This window comes from Penaeus vannamei, chromosome 16 (genome assembly GCF_042767895.1).
Source record: "Penaeus vannamei isolate JL-2024 chromosome 16, ASM4276789v1, whole genome shotgun sequence".
In the NCBI taxonomy this organism is placed as follows: Eukaryota; Metazoa; Arthropoda; class Malacostraca; order Decapoda; family Penaeidae; genus Penaeus; species Penaeus vannamei.
In genome coordinates, this window is record NC_091564.1 from 18090805 (window position 1) to 18108304 (window position 17500).

General features: G+C 33.9%; 2 protein-coding genes across 4 annotated transcripts in view; one reads left to right on the forward strand and one right to left on the reverse strand.

Annotated features, from left to right (window-relative positions):
• Spase25 (Signal peptidase complex subunit Spase25) overlaps positions 1-4663 on the forward strand; it is a 5181-nt gene extending 518 nt beyond the window's left edge. For 2 of the 3 annotated variants that reach the window (XM_070131288.1, XM_027358527.2), the window contains exons 2-5: positions 1482-1562; positions 2462-2595; positions 2870-3031; positions 4014-4663. In XM_070131288.1, coding sequence (XP_069987389.1) covers positions 1482-1562; positions 2462-2595; positions 2870-3031; positions 4014-4194 — 558 coding nt within the window. In that variant the 3' untranslated portion in view covers positions 4195-4663. Of the gene's footprint in view, positions 1-184; positions 209-1481; positions 1563-2461; positions 2596-2869; positions 3032-4013 lie in introns of those variants that run through there. The other variant, XM_070131289.1, reaches the window with a different exon arrangement.
• A 757-nt stretch (positions 4664-5420) lies between these two features.
• The window catches only part of LOC113807284 (propionyl-CoA carboxylase alpha chain, mitochondrial), a 12957-nt gene continuing 877 nt past the window's right edge, over positions 5421-17500 (reverse strand). Inside the window, exons 2-16 of the mRNA XM_027358514.2 lie at positions 15861-16055; positions 14819-14929; positions 13881-14049; positions 11612-11850; positions 11155-11249; positions 10585-10735; positions 10362-10431; positions 9892-10040; positions 9436-9580; positions 8596-8732; positions 8150-8329; positions 7848-7984; positions 7539-7620; positions 7040-7145; positions 5421-6517 (exon numbers count right to left, since the gene is read on the reverse strand). Coding sequence (XP_027214315.2) covers positions 6402-6517; positions 7040-7145; positions 7539-7620; positions 7848-7984; positions 8150-8329; positions 8596-8732; positions 9436-9580; positions 9892-10040; positions 10362-10431; positions 10585-10735; positions 11155-11249; positions 11612-11850; positions 13881-14049; positions 14819-14929; positions 15861-16055 — 2082 coding nt within the window. The 3' untranslated portion in view covers positions 5421-6401. The remainder of the gene's footprint in view (positions 6518-7039; positions 7146-7538; positions 7621-7847; positions 7985-8149; positions 8330-8595; positions 8733-9435; positions 9581-9891; positions 10041-10361; positions 10432-10584; positions 10736-11154; positions 11250-11611; positions 11851-13880; positions 14050-14818; positions 14930-15860; positions 16056-17500) is intronic.

Genomic DNA, 17500 nt, shown 5'->3' on the forward strand with positions numbered 1-17500 from the left:
AAGACACTATTCGTCTTGGTTATTACCTTTGCAACTTGATGATAAGAAAGTTGTGCAACATGTAATGCGTTTGTATACATTTACAGGAAAATGTGATGACTTTGCAAATCATAGAAAAATGAAGAAAATAGGTTACAATAGATGGGGGTCTGGGGGCAAAGCTCCTAGGTCAGGAAGGTTTATACAGCAATGATTGTGGATTTCCCAGGTATGGCCGGAATAATAGTGATGTAATCTCAGAGGGGTATGGTCGCTTCATAAACATTACCAATACATTTATTTATATCATTTGCTGTGGAAAATAACTAGATTCATGCACATTACAGCACTGATAATGGAAATAAGGAATAAAAATTGCAATATTTGATGGTTGTGAATCTATAAAAATTTCTAGATATTGTAATTTCTTGTCATTAGAGAGTTGTTCATATATGTCAATCTTGCATATTGCCACACTCCTCTTTGCAACACTCCTCTTTGCATCATCACGTAAACCCCTTATGTCAAAGATTGGGAATTTCTTAGAATCAATCTATATCTTAAAGCCCATCAAATTGAGTATCTGTGAATGCGTATCAGTGTCTTGTAACCAAATGTAGCTGAATTAATCAGCAAACTATAAAGAAATAGACATAAATTGGTTTCCAAACTTTCATAACGAAGACAGTATCTCGAGACAAGCACATGGTAAAGGATGTAACTCACATGTTACTTGGACCCGTCTGGGCTCTAACTTACCTGTCATGTGCGTTGCATTTTAGGGGCAGGTTTGGGTGGACAGCAGCCACCCAACCTTACTATATTCTGATTCATGCCCTATTGTGTCATGTATTATCACTAGTGTTGTCTTGTATGAATGTACACTAGACATCATAAGGACTGCAATGATGCTGAATTTTATGATATTGAGAAGTGGACTGGTTCTAGAAACTTACTCATATGTTCATGACATCTATCATGTCATGGCCAATATCACAATTCTACATCCTGATCACCAGGATGACATCTCATGCTTGCCACCATGAGTAGGATATTTACACATGATCGGAGCAGCATGCACTAATATATGACCATCCTTACTAGACTTTACCAAATATTCCACTAGCTGCTATTGCAATGATTTTTTAATTAAGTGAAAACAATTAAAAAAACAAGACATTATTTTCATTGCCATAAACATGACCATTATATGTAGGCTTTGCAGACATCACTGGCAATATAATTTCAAATAAGATATCATTCAAAAGATTACTGTATCAGGATATTCAGTCCATGGTGGAGGTTTGTTAATATTTGCCAAAGTTTAAGTCACGAGTGTGTATGCAATCAATCAATCAGTTCTGTAATTGATTTATAGGTAAATGATTTTCTCCTTTAGCTTTGGATATTGCTTGTGATTTTCTTTCTTTTTCTCTGATTTTAAGCTGTATATTTACTAAATGTGTGCCATCTGTAGTCCTAATAAAGACATTTATTTTCAGACAATGGAAGAAAATCCACCAAAAGTCAACAAATGGGATGGGAACGCCTTAAAGAATGCACTTGATGATGCTGTCAAAGATGTAAGTATTTGAATGAGCTCAGAAGACCCAACAAATGCTCTGGATTTACAGTATATTGAAATATAGTACTTTGGTTTACTGTACTTTAATTACATTAGCAGTCTTCACATTTTTGGGTGTGGAGTTTATGACTTATTGATAACCTATTCATACTGTAAGGTCTTGTACCATTTTGTGTTGGTTTTGATACTTATGTGTTATACAGGAGACTACAGCAAAAAGTATCAGAGGCTGTTATTCACTGGATAGTAAAGCTATGCTCATCAGCATATTTCTATGATTAGTAACTTTTTTTTCCAATTTGTTACCTTATGGAAGTTTTCAATTTTCATTCCATTTGATTAATTCAGTTGCACAGTTGGTTTTTCAAGCCTAATTTCAGTATATATTGTAGATAAATGTATTCTTTCACCCCAACACAGTTTTAGATGCTGTGTTCAAGTGTTTTCTTCAGGAACATGTTCCTCAACACTTTGTTAGCCTGAAGCAAGCTGTGTCAAAACAAAATTTCTATGGAAAACTGGCCTAACTTTCCTCAAAATTATCAATTTAAACCTTTTTGCCTTATTTCTGCAGTGTTTAGAGTTGCCCGATAGTGCATATCAATAAAGTTGCCGTTCCTGTGTGCAAACAGCCAAGGCAGGAAGGAGGATGCATGAAATTATCACATTTCCTGTGATTTTTAAAAATTTGATGTGAACAGTGAAGTGGTACTTGGAAACAAGTTGTGTCAGATTAATCTGAATTTTCATTTGCAGGCTCATAAAAGCACAAATAGATCATCTCCTTAGGACAACTCGTGTTTGATTGCCCATTATCACACCTTTCCAAGAAAAACTGCAACTAACGCTGCTTTTCTCATTTGTTTTTATAATGTTTCTCATCTCCTCTTGAAATAGGTGTTGCTGTCACGATTCAGCTATGTGGAGAGTCACAGACTGCTAGACGGACGCTTGTTAATCTCCTCCATAGCTGTTGGCTTCTCACTCTTTGCTCTTCTTTGGGATTGGCTCTATCCTTTCCCACAGTCTAGGTAAGCTTTGGAACTATGTTGTCTTCATTATTACTTTGTTATGAACCTATACTATTGTAAACTGAACTGGAGCATTTGTGAGCATGCATCATTATTCAAATTTGTCTTTTTGTTTTATCAAACAATCAATATTATTGAAATTTAATAGAATTTTTGTTAATGAGTTTTATGGTTGTGATGGTCATTTGAAGCTGAGATGCCAGTTTATAAAAATAAAAATTCTTTTAAGATAGTTCTTTAATATATGTTTCTTCTCTTCTCACTGGGTAATTAGAATGGTAATGTGTGTTTGTGTGGTGGCCTACTTTATCATGATGGGAGTGCTTACCTGGTACACAACCTATTTGGAAAGAGGAATCTTCTGCACAGCCCTTAACAAAGATGTGGCTGGAATAGACCCTGATGACGTCTGGAATGCTTCATCATCACTGAAGAGGTAAAAGTAGTGGATACAGCCCATTGATGTAATATACAATGTTGTCATCTTTTTAAGAGTAGTCGTATCATGTGTTGGGCAGAGCTTTAGTATTTTTGTTCCAGTTTATATAATTGCAGTAGTTCTTTTTTCTCATTTTCACTCTGAATATTAATGTTTAAATTAAGATACATCTTGCTTAAGTCATCTATAAAATGGTAGCACAAAATTTAAACTAATATTGCACAGAGTTTGTATTTTACCAGCAATGGTCTTGTGAAACACCATTTTACAGACTCGTGTATTTAAAAGAAATATACAAAATAGGAGCCTAAAGCATGGTTAATGGATTTTGTGCAATACATTCTTTGATTTCATGGCTAATACAGTCAAAATGTGGTATGATATTCTTGATAGAAAGAAATAAAACAATTTTCCCCCAAATAATTGTATCCATTAGGTGGTTGTGTGTATGATCAAAACTTTTTCTGTTAACCTATTGCCACCAGATTTAGAATATACGTGCATTGCCATTTCCACTGATTTTAGTTTCTTAAATTTTTTTACAAGTAGATAGCACTGCAAGAGTTTTAGTCACTAAGTAGTCAGTTAAAAGTCAGCCCTTTCATCTCACCTGTTTACCCTTTCCATTGATTTTTGGAAAGCTTCTTTTTCATACTTTCTTGCTATTAGTATTTCAATGACAGTAGGATCATAATATCAATAATAATGGTAACGATCAATATGAATAGCAGCAGACAAAATATTTTTTCCAAAAATTCTAGGAATGGGGAAATCGGGTAATGTCCCATTGGGCCTCGTAATTGACTCCTTGATGACTGAGGACGTTTAGAGCCAATTAAGCATAAAAAAAAATCATAATAATAATAGTGAACAATACATGTACCTAGCAGCAATGGATTACAAAGTTAACATAAATCAGTGTTACAAAGTAACCTCAGATAAGATTAAACAAATCCATTATTTTCTCTTTCCTCTCTAGGTTTGACAACAAGTACCACCTGTGCCTTTCGCAAAAGACAGGGAAGACGGGCAAGGCCAAAGAAGCACGCACTGTCCTCACAGTTGAAAACTTCTTTGATGAGACTGGAAGGCTTCTGTACGGCTCTGTGGTAAAGGAAGTCCTCCGCCTGCACTCTGATGTAGAACACAAGAAGAACTAGAAAGGTGTCAAGTAAACTATTTGCTGAATTACTTAACCTTATGTGAACTTTGTTACATATTTAGAAAGAGACTTAGGTCGTAGTTGGAGCGATAAGAATCAGCAGTTTACAACAGACCATGTTTCTCCTCACTTTCTACGCTTTTGGTTTATAATGTTATGTTTGGCAACATAAAGTTTACATATTTTGGTGGATATTGATAATCTGTGACTCATGTCATACTGTATTTGAGAAATGTAAGAGGTGAAAGTTATTTTTTTATTTTATTTAATTTCCATCTATTCTTCAGATGAAAGCATCATTGTCCTAGAGAGTGGATGTGCTTTAGTTCCCCAGATCTGTGAAGCTGTATGCATGTATTCATTCAAGGTATCATGTAAGACAGATTAGGGTCAAACTGTTCCCATTATTTTCTTATAGATCAGTGGAATGATTTTTAGCAGGATTTGGTAAATAAACATTAAATGAATGTGATATTTTATTTTGATTCTTTTCTACAAATTTTCATCCTCTGTACTTTTCTTGTTCCTTTCTATTCTTTTCTACAAATTTTCATCCTCTGTACTTTTCTTGTTCCTTTCTATCCTTCTTTTTTTTAAATGAATAGCAATTTATTATTCAGTCTCCTTTTATGCTGAAAATGGTTGCATTTGCACACAATTATTTTCTCTTGGTAAATATCTGAATTATTGTGTGTACACAGAATACTTGTCTACAAACAGAACCCAGCATTTTAAGTGTTTTAAAACAATGTTTTGTACTATATGCTGATTTTTATAGTCGTTATTATTTGAGTGATAAAAAAAAATTCTATACAGATAAGGAAAACCTTGCTATTAAGTCTGCTAACTGTGCACATGGTTAGATTAATTTTGAGCAGCTCAACCAATCATATACATGTTTTAACTCTGGTGAATGCATTATTTCAAGGGAAAGTCCTGTTGAGCATGTCTCATATAGTACTAAAAAATCAGTTAAAGCCCTAACAACATACCAAAGCTCTATATACTCTTTCTATACTCCTTTTTCATTTACTTGTGTTTTAAATTTGCTTATCATACATATCTTGATAACTCTATATCATATTCTTATTTTGCCATTCCAATTGTATGAATTAGAACACTTTCATATTAGCAGGTAACAATGCAAGGGTAGAAAAATGCATTTATTGTTTCACATCTAAATCATAATGAAATAAGTCACAAGGAATGAAATAATACTTTAAATAAGCTAACTGAAACTTTATTACACTACAAAAATATAATCACTGTAAATGAAATTTACACAAAGACCTGAAAATCTAAATCCAAATCTTTCCTAAACTATACACCACTGTTTTATGACACTGGAAGAGTAAGTTTTTTTTTACAATAAATGTACACAAAAATAGTTTTATTCTATTTTAAAAAGTAGTCCTCAAATTTGTTATCCTTCAAAATCTTTTCAAGAAATTTCTTAACATCCACAAGCTATTTCAACATCAAGGGTTATGAAATTAACCAATCTATACCATTATTAAGCCAACTGTAACTGTACTACTAATTTGAAAATAAAGATGTTTAAATATCAAAATCATGTAGACCCATAACATCAACCTAAACATCTTAAATGATAAAATCCATCCTCTTTAATTGAACAGTAATCATTTCTTAAGCCTTTATTTGTCAAAAAGAAGTATAAATATATAAATTACACAATGCCCAATAATGTACATCTTATTCTGTACTTCTTGCAAGAGAGTAGAAACCATCTTGCAGTAATTAATGTTCATAATAGACTGCCCTACAATGAACTATTCCCATTTATTTGAAACCAAGCAATATCATTAATTACTACAATGATGAGGTGCTGCTTTGATATTAGCAATTAAACAATGTTTCAAAATTAACTGCATACTGGTGAAGTAGCTACTTCTACTTCACTCTCATTGTGTGTATATTCTTGCTTCAAGTTTACGCTTTGTTGATGATTACTCTGTCTTCTGATACTGTGCTAATTCATTATGATTCCTTTATGGAAAAAAGGAAATAACCTGGCTTAGAATCCAAACTTTGTTCATTTTAAAATTAACCCGAATAACTGTTACATCAAAGAATCTTAAAAGGCCAATCTTGTAATCTCTATCACTCAAACACTACACAAAAAAACCCTTGTTGCTCTCACACCAATTCACCTACTCGAAATGCTACACAAACTTTCTTGTTACTCTATTCTAACTCGACTAAAACTTGCTCCTCTTCCACTGTCTCTCCTTCCTTTACATGGATGGCTTTCACCTTTCCAGTGGCTGCAGCAACCAAGGAGTTCTGCATCTTCATTGCCTCTGTTGGAAAAAATAGTAGAATGTGAATAAGGATATGTGTTCTTTACAGTTTCAATGCTTTCAATAAGGATTTAACCCATTGATAACACGTGACATCAATAGGTGTCATGGTAACGGGTTAGCTAAGACAATGGAGGCTGTTCTCTATTCTGTGTTATGTTGGAATATAACAAAAAAACATACACCCTCAAATTATTGTAAGCCTTCTAGAGTCAGCCTAAATCCTCATTTTAAAATGCTTTTATCAATAAAACAATAATCAATTTGTCCTGAATCAAAGACAATGGATACATAACATTCCATTAATTCTTTGAACTTCTAATTTTTGTCTCATAAGGGCTACCTTGACATCAAAACCAGCACAGCAGATAGTGCTCTCTTATACCCGAAGTACCATTGTATTCCATGGGTCTAGTATTACAAGATACCTCAACTTGTACTTTGATACACAAAATGCCATTTAGTATTAGGCTTCCATATAATAATTCTCTCAAGGAGCAACACTGTTCCACATATACTCACCAATGACACACACTTCCTGGCCTTCTCCAACCATATCTCCTGGAGCACAAGCTATAGACTTCACCAAGCCAGGCATTGGAGACAAAACTACTTTACTCTGGTCAACCTGGAAGATGAAATATTTTTATAAATCCACAACGCACATTAAACCAACTTCAAGAGGAGAACCAAAATCAAGTTTTCTTTGTTATTTACATATAAGGAAAAAACAAACCTTGCATGATCAAAATGACTTATCATGATAAAAATTTTTTTTTTACATTTCTGCTACTAGTTTTATCTAATATACAGTAGTAATAGTGTCCCTCAGGCTCACTAAATATACACCTCAATCCATAATAACCTCATCAAAGGCTAACAATAAATATAAAAATCAAACAGTTGCACATTCACAATTTCCAACCTTTAATCACGCAAAAGCTATAGAAAACAAAATTTGATAATAATCGTTCAAATTCACTATCACTTCCTGTTCAATAAAGAAAAGGCTCTTCTGTACCTTGGGCTTCTCTGGCATATAAGAGAGATATCGGTGGGCTGTATCCGTGACCACAGTGGTTTGGAATGCTGTTCCTTTATATCTGGGTAAAAAAGGGAAAATGTGTACTAATCACTGAACACTTATAAATAGATCTTACTGTGTCAAAAAAATATAAATCAGACTGTATATGACATCTTTCAAAAAAGTTTAAAAAATAAAGAGAGGATATGTTCAAATGTCTCTCAGGAAAATGCTATAGAAATCATGCCCATTCTGCACACAGATCAGCAAAATTTTAACTTGTCAGTAAAACTTTACACAACTTACCTTATCCTGATCTCACCACCTGAGCCAAGTTTAATGAGCTGAATGGTTTCTTGTTCACCATCAATATTAGCTTCAATAAGGGGGGAAGCAAGATCAAAAGCAGAGTCCACAGCCACAACTCTATCTTCAACCGTCACCTAAAAGAGGGAGAGAGTAGGTTTGTAGCCTTAAGCACATCTCTTAATATTGATAAATTGCCATATAAAATCAAACTTTCCATGAACCTAACATGCACGAATCTCTCTATATAAGGAAAACACCAATTTGATATTAATAAGTGCTTGGAGATAATCCTTACTGACCTTGAATGCACCATCCTCTACTTTGATTTCACAAGGTACATCTTCACCAGCTACTTGAACTACTAAGCTCCACGATGAGGGAATTCGGCTATTGACTTTAATTCTTTCTGCATTCATAAAGTTTCTGGACCTCAGTGCATCTTTCACATAAACTGAGGCTAACACAGCTGTAAGCTCCGCCTAGGATTGAAGAAATACACACACACAAGTAATATAAACAGGCATACACATATATTTGTAGTTATGTTACAAAATGATAAATAAAACAAATTACATTTTCTTTAAGAAAGTAATTATGAATCACAATGTAATGAAAGGGACTCAAACAAAATATTTGTAAAACTTTCATATAGAAAAAAATAAATAAAAATACATTCCACAACATACAAGAGTATTGTATTTCAACATGTGAAAAATTATCTAAAAATGCAGGCATTTTAAAATACCTTTTCCTTTGATGTTAGTTGTTTTCCCTTAAATCCGTCTGGATAAACCTCAGGAAGGTAATTGGTTGAAATATTTCCTGATACGAAGCGTGCCTCAGTAAGGATGTCTCTAAGCAGGGGTATGTTATGCGTCACACCTGGCAAGACACCATTGTATACTTGAATTATCTATTTTCTTTTCTTTTTTCTGTGTAAAAAAAAAATCAATCTGCTCTGCCTTTGACAAACATATATATTACAAATGTGAATGTTAAATCTACTAGTTATATCATACACTATGAACTGTTTTCATTTGGAAGTAAATACATCTCTTCTACAGAGGCAGTAGGGATGGTTACATCATTTGAGTATCTCTTTCTAATCTCTGAACTTTACATTTACCAATTTGATCTGTTGCTTTAAAAAGTATGTGTTGCTTGGGTATGGGTCTATTGCCAGCAAGCGGTAAATTTGTTTGTGTACTCCTGAATGTCTCTTATCTAGTCCAGTTTCTGCCTTTCTCTTTCTGCCAGTGATAGTTTCTCATTCTGAGTATGGGGCGGGGCATATCTAGCTGATGTACATGAATGGTGGAAACAGGAATGGTGGGTGGAGCTACAGAATCTCTAGGGCAGTATACAGTCTAAAAACAGATCCAGTGCAGAATACAGGATCACTCAGCAACAAGTAAAATCAAATGGAATTATGACGCCAACATTAGCGTCACCATATGTTCCACTGGCGCTTCATGATGCCGGCATCAGTATCACCGTATAAAATGGGTTAATGAGTGCATGCATCAAGTGCATACCTGTCACACTTGCATTTATTGGATAACTAAATACTGTATAGCTTACTTACCCCTAATCACGTAAGCATCTAATGCCTTAATACTGCGCTCCAATGCTTCTTCTCTGTTGTCTCCATAGCACACTAACTTACAGATCATTGGATCATAATATATGCTAATTTCACTCCCCTCTTCAATGCCACTGTCACAACGAACCTAGTGGAAATCCCAATGATGTCATGAACTTTTCTTATTTAATAATTTGCATATGACACACATTTTGTTCACACAGTCAATTATTGCTTCCCATGAAAATCAGTATTTACAAAATATATATATATTTTTAATCATTTACAGTACTTTAAGCCCATGAATAACTACAGACATGAATAACCTCAGTATATATATAAAATTCATTTAGAACATTCTTGACAACAGAGATTTATAATAAGATATATCAAGAATGAAAAGGTATTTACGGTAGCACAAGTATGGCACGAAGTTCAGTATATTATATAAAATATCACCTTTGGAAGATGAAGTGGTTCCTGATATTTTGACAGACGCCCAATAGATGGCAGGCCAAAGTTCTTGAAAGGATCCTCAGCATAAACTCGACTCTCGATGGCCCAGCCTCTTATGGGTACATCTTTCTGGCTAATTTTCAGGGCATGTCCTATAACAAAGAAAACAGAAGTGTGTCATATTATTTCTATTTGAGGTTACATATATGTCTCCTGTCAAAGTTTAAAGCCCATTATTTTCTTGAATGATATTACAACATACTGACTGTTTTATGTAACTGGGTCTGCATGTTTGGAAAAAGACAGGATGATTTGCAAACATGGTGAATAACAAAGCTAACAGGTAGACTCATAATAATCACAGATTTAATCATTGTTTAAGCTCACCACATGCTTTATGTTGAAAATAAAGCAAATTTTTACAAAGTCTTGAGAAAACATAATCATGTATAAGAATATCATCAGATACAGACCTTTAGCCACTCTTATCATCTGGTGCACAAGGTCAACACCAGTAATACACTCTGTGATGGGATGCTCTACCTGAAAAAGGGAAGACCATGTTCTAAGTTATGTAACCAACTCATCAATCTGAGCAAAATCCTGTAATTTGATGTTAGTCAAATTATCAAATTTCTTTAATATATACACAAAAGAAACATCTGGTATTACAAAACCGATTTGAATGAAAATTACCTGCAATCTTGTATTCATCTCAAGAAAGTAGAAATTCTTCTTGGAGTCAACAAGAAATTCAACAGTTCCTGCAGATGAATATCCAATCTGCTTGGCTAATGCCACAGCCTGCTCTCCCATAGCTTTCCTTGTAGCTTCATCTAGAAAAACACTGGAAGCAAACAAAGGATATCACTGAAAATCAATCAAGAGTTTAACAATACCTTTGTCCTCTGCTATAAATATAAGTTAAATTGATGCGTACATATTTCTTTATCCTTCTGTACCTAAAAAAATTGCCGAATACAATAAGAACCTGTGGAATATCCTATTCCTACCATGTTTTTTACTTGATTCTGAAAACTTTATATTCAAGGGGACTGAAAATAGCTATTAATTAGTTACAAAAAGATCTGTGTTAAAACTTTTTTTATCACTTTGCACTTTTCCTTAAATGAGAGTGTGAAAGATAAAGCAATATCTAGAGATAAAGATTGCAAAGGGTTATACAGAACCTTTACTTAGTGGAAGACACTTCGGTGAACTGGAAACATGGAAATTCTAGAGAAAGTATTGTAATTTATAACATACCTAGGAGCCTCTTCTATGACTTTTTGGTTGCGACGCTGGATAGAGCATTCACGTTCGTTAAGGTATATCGCATTGCCAAATTTGTCACCTAAAACCTGTCAATAGAATATTTGCTATAAGAAGTATTATCCTTGAAAAAAAGATGGAATGATAATATACAAAAATCAAACTTCTTGTTGACAAAACATACAAATACAGCAATACAGAATCCACGAACAAGCACACAACCTCATAACTAAGGCTTATTCTTAGGCTTTCATCTATAATAATACCTTCATACTTTTATAAACCAGTCTATCAGTTTTCCGTTTGTAATACAAAGACAAGCATTAAGAGTGGAATTGTTAATCTGCTTTTTTAAAAACAGTACAATCATTTCCAAGAGTTTTCTCCGAAGTGTTTGGGTAAATATAAACACAACAATCAACATCTGACAAACCTAAGAACCTGTACATACTTGAATTTCAATATGCCTTGGATTATCAACAAACTTCTCCACCAGTATTCTGTCATCCCCAAAGCTAGAGGCAGCTTCTTGCGTAGATAGTTTGAATCCCTCACGAGCTTCATCATCATTCCAGGCAATGCGCATGCCCTTCCCACCACCTCCAGCAGATGCCTTGATCATCACTGGGTACCCAATATCATTGCTGATGCGTACACAGTCCTCAGCATCTTTCACAATACCATCAAAGCCTGTGTGAGTGAATCAGATACTCATTAACTTCTTGTGAGGGTGAATCAAATTCTCATGATCTATCTGTAAGAGCGAATGAGATCTCATGTAATCATGTCTTAAAAAACCTGCTTTTCAAATAAATAAAACATGATCAAAAAAAATAATTTCTGATAATAGAAATATATATATATACATATATATAGTCAAAACGAAGAGGTAGACTAACACCGCCGTGAATAGTTTCATGTTTATTAATCAGATGTTTCGAAGATTAATCAAATCTTCATCATCAGTGCTGTAATAATGAACCAGAAAAATTACAATTAGCCAAATTCATTAATTGGTTTGGTTCTCTACATTTAAACTAGACATAATACAAAAACGTAAATAAAAGAACATAAATGACAGAACATTTATGTTCTTTTATTTACGTTTTTGTATTATGTCTAGTTTAAATGTAGAGAACCAAACTAATTAATGAATTTGGCTAATTGCAATTTTTCTGGTTCATTATTACAGCACTGATGATGAAGATTTGATTAATCTTCGAAATGTCTGATTAATAAACATGAAACTATTCACGGCGGTGTTAGTCTACCTCTTCGTTTTGACTGTTCGACGCTTAAGTGGCAAACCTGTAACGACCTACATATATATATATATATATATACATATATGTATATATATATATATATATATATATATATATATATATATATATATATATATATATATATACGTATATATGTATATATATACATATATATACGTATATGTATATAGATATACATATATATATACGCATATGTACATATGTATATATATATGTATATATATATACATATATATATACATATATATACATATATATACGTATATATATACGTGTATATATATATACGTATATATACATATATATATACATATATATATATATATATATATATATATATATATATATATATATATATATATATATATATATATATATATATATATATATATATATATAAATATATATATATATATATATATATATATATATATATATATATATATATATATATATATATATATATATATATATATATATATATAAAGAAATTGTACTAATAAACAAAATATCAAAACAAAAACAAAAAGTTATTTTCTGTGTCAACATATTTTTTTCCAGCCAGCAATATTGTAACAAGCACTTTTACTGCCCCTATTTCTAATAATTTACATACAGCACTTGCTACAATAATCAGCAGTTTTCCTTTCACACAAAGCAGTCAACCTTATTGAAATTTATCTCCCACTGTTGTTTCATATCAATATAAGCTAAACATAGTTTATATCATATATTTTGCAAAAATGCTTATAAACTATAAGCTGAATTATAAAAACCATGGGACAGATCCACTAGAAATAATTTGGCACGGAGTTATATTTTGCCTACCTATGCTTGTTGCCCAATATTGAGAAACATTTACATAACAAAAAATATCAAATATCACACTGATTGCTCTATTATATCATATAAACAAAGAAGCAATTATTTTAATTCAATTAGATGTAAAGATGGTTCTGGCCTACAAACAGCTAACAGACATGGCTTCTGGGAAAATAAGAGCGTAGACCACTAATTTAAAAAGTTCAGAGTAAAGTACAATTATGTTTGGTAATTAAACTATGAATTACCTTATATCTAAGATGTCTGATCTCAAACAGACTTTACACACAGGATGTAATTCATTTTTGTTTTGAATCAACTGGAACTAAGAGAAAATGGCCATCAATAACAAGGATATTTGCATTCTATCTACAATACTTTTTATTTTGTCCTTTATTCTCAGAGTTGTTAAAAGGACCTGCACAGCAGAATTAATAGTGACACTATAAAAACAAAGTGCATTGCTTCTTCAATAAATGCTATGCACTTACTTTCTGAGTGATCCACATGATTTAAAGTATTATTTTTTCTTCTCTTAATCTAGTGTCTTATGTCTGCACAGCAAAAACCTTTTTTCATCGACAAAAAAACAAGAATTTATTCATATCCTACCTGGGATGGTATTGACTCCAGCTGCCATAGCAAGCCTCTTGGACTCGAGCTTATCACCCATGCCCGTTATAGCCTTTGCATTGGGACCTATGAAGCTGACTCCAATGTCTTCCAATTTCTGTACAAAATCTGCATTTTCACTTAGGAAACCATATCCTGGATGAACAGCCTGTTGGTACAAAAAATATAAATACACATATAACATGTGATATAAACCAGAAAGATATATGTCCTCATTCATTTGTAATATGAAGCAAACTTTATCTCTTGTAACAGTTCCTTGTACTTCCAATGCAATATCACACAAATATAATGTAATTAAAACCATTTTGGGGGTTCAACCCTAGTTGCAAGAGTACAGGAATGCACTTTTGCCCTGATTAAAAATAAATAAAAAAGTTATAAATCATAGATTGACAGTGTAAGTACTCAATATTAGCAAAAAATTCCACATCTACGGAATATTCAACCCTCATCTTTACAAAATCTCCTATTGCCACAGAGGTTGTGAATATAATTATATGACTGTATAGTAGATATAAATATACAAACAAACAAAAATTACAACATTAACAAAAGTACAACATTAACCCACTAACGACGGGTGTCCCACTTATGAGACACCCGAAAAAATAAACATTGCTGGGTGTCCTAACAGTGTGATGCTGTATCGAGGCTCGCGCTCTGATGCAGCAGCTGGCCGCGGCCAGCGCACGGGGCTGGCCCAGACTCTGCCCGCGTGCCAGCCGCCCAGAATCTTTTATTTTCGGCTTCAAAATATACCGGCATTAATGGGTTAACAAAATGTAGGTATCAATCTACACACTGATACAGCAACACACTCTTTCACACTCTCTAGCCTCTAAAATGCTAGCCTATTCATTATAACATCTTGAATCATTATGGTCTTACAGCATTATCATTCAGAGCTGACAAACCTGGGAGCCAGTGGTTTTGATGGCATCCAATATCCTGTCCATACGTAGGTAAGAGTCTCGAGCCTGAGCTGTTCCCACACAGACAGCCTCGTCAGCAAGCTTCACATGGGGCTGTTGGATGATGTCTTTTAATACCATTCTAAAATCATGATCTCCAATCTTGAAAAAACTATGAGCATCTGAACCTTTCCCAAGTATTCCATATTCACTATCCAATATGTCACTGCTAAGACCTGATTATATAGTGCAGCAATATATCATGGAATAATGATTAACCTTTACAATCCGGAAGACGTGACCACCATGTCACAAAAAAATTTGGCTTGAGGGGTGAGTGATGTAAAAATGACACCATGGTGAAATTTGGCTGAAGGCTGGGGTGACATTAATTTGTCATCATAAGCATTTCAGTGGGAATGATTCACCATGAGTCCATAAAACTCTTCAGAGGGTGATTAGATTCATTTAGGCATTTATTAAGGAGCTTTTGCATTATTTCCATCAAAAAATAAGTGTGGAATGTACCACCTTCCACAACTGGAAGAGCATTGGCTCCAGGGAGGATGCAGGTTGTATTACAAAAATTTGATTACACGCTAAAAATTGATACAAATAATAAAATACTATTTACCATTATAATCATTACATTAAGTTCTGGACTATCTACAAAGATTATATGGGGTCTGTGCAAGGGACACAGGTTATTACCATTTGGATAAAGCAAATCAAATGACAAATATAGGCATAGGAAAATGGCAAAAACATAAAAAATGCTTATGCAGAAAAAGGAAAAAATAATATCACAAAGGGGAGGCATGGAGTCTCTTCACTGCACACAAGGGTTCGTGTGCGCCCAGCCTACAAGCCATACACCCCTCAGAGTGACTGTTTAAGTAAGCCTAATGCCTGTATTTTGTGCCAGGTGCGGGATGTGAAGCATCCAGATTAAAAGGTTAAAATGCAACATATATCAATATATTTTCATAAACATCAAAATCCCTTTCCCTAACACAAACATAGAAATAAATGCAGAGTAACTTACTGCATTAGAGTCGACATCAGAGTGGATGGCGACTGTTTTGATGCCCATCTTCCTTGCCGTCTTGATGACCCGACAAGCAATTTCTCCTCTATTGGCAATCAGTATCTTGTCAAAGGTTGGTTCGTTGGCATCAATTGGATCTGTGGTGTATATGGCGCATCTTCTTGACGCTGATAACGTGAGCGCCCTTCTTCCCTGTAAAAAATTTGGATACCGTTATGTTGTTTCTTTATGTGTTTACAATATCCACAAAATTTCAAAGAAATAAACTATCATAAGAAGAGCATAACATAATGCATATATTGGCTTTTCTTAACCACTGAACCTCAATTACCACTTTTAATGACCGACTCTTAATGAGTTCTTGACCTGGCATTTAACGTTTCCAAATCGCGTCATCCTTTCTTCCTCACTCTCCAAAAGTAAAAAGTCCTTTCTGCCATATGTTCGGTTATGGTTTTGGTGATTTTTTCCACATATAAAGTGAAAATATTGAAGGATTAATTACATTCAGCCACGAGCACAATTTGATTTTGAAAATTTGAAAATGTCAAAAGTGTCACGGTGACTGCCAATTAGATTTGGAAAAATAAATTTTGGATGTGACAAATCTGAAAAGATAAACAAAAGAACAGTCTACTGTTAACTCTTGAGAACCATCTTTAAAAACACATTGTCTGACCATGCAAAATTAGGTTCTGAAACAAACCAAAGCTTAGTTTGTTTTCGATACAAGTTTAACTTGCCAGTAAAACCACTAGTGTTGGTTGCACGGTGCTTGGAACACAAATTGGAAAAATTTGGAGAAGATGGTGAGGTGATAGAAATTGACGAGACTAAATTTGGTAAAATTTAAATTCAAAGTGGGGTGGTTGGCGGTGGGTCAGATGGTCTTTGGGGGTTCTGCTGGTATATTTGGATGTTTTTCCTGGTGCCAGTGGGATCCCGGGAAGCTGAGACCTTACTAACTCTAATAAAAGAGAAAATTAAACCAAGTACAACATTTATAAGTTACACTTGGTGGGCTTATAACTGCCTGGAAAAAGAAGGTTATTAGTACCTCATGGTCAATCACTCAATCCTCTTTCTAGACTTCAAAACAAAAGCACACATTAATATCATCGGCACCCCTGGAGGAAAGCCAAGGCAAAAATGCCACAGTACAGCAGAAGGCAGTACACTTTGTAGGGTATCTGACTTGTTCCAATATTTTCAAGACAGTCGGCAAACCTAATAAAAGATTCCATGACTTCCTACTCGCTGCTGCTCATCTTTACCCCCACTTTCTTTATTGAATGAAATGCAATTCTTGGTTCTTGAATTTTACACATTATAATCAATTAAAATCCCTGATATGAGTAAAATCTCCTCAAGCCCCATTTCCAGTCGGGATCCCATAAGATTGTTAACTGTAGTTCGGCACTTTGCAATGGGTGTGGTTATGTTAGATACAATTACCTCATTTTCCACCATCTTTCAATCCTTCCTCCACTATATTCCTTATGTAAGTACTTCTCTCCCCTACCTGTAATACCCCATAGGTCCCCATTACTGAGGGGGTTACAGAAAAAATATATATATATTGGTCTTAGTTTGCGTTACCCAACCCATATACTAACAATGCAGCCTGAAGATTCATT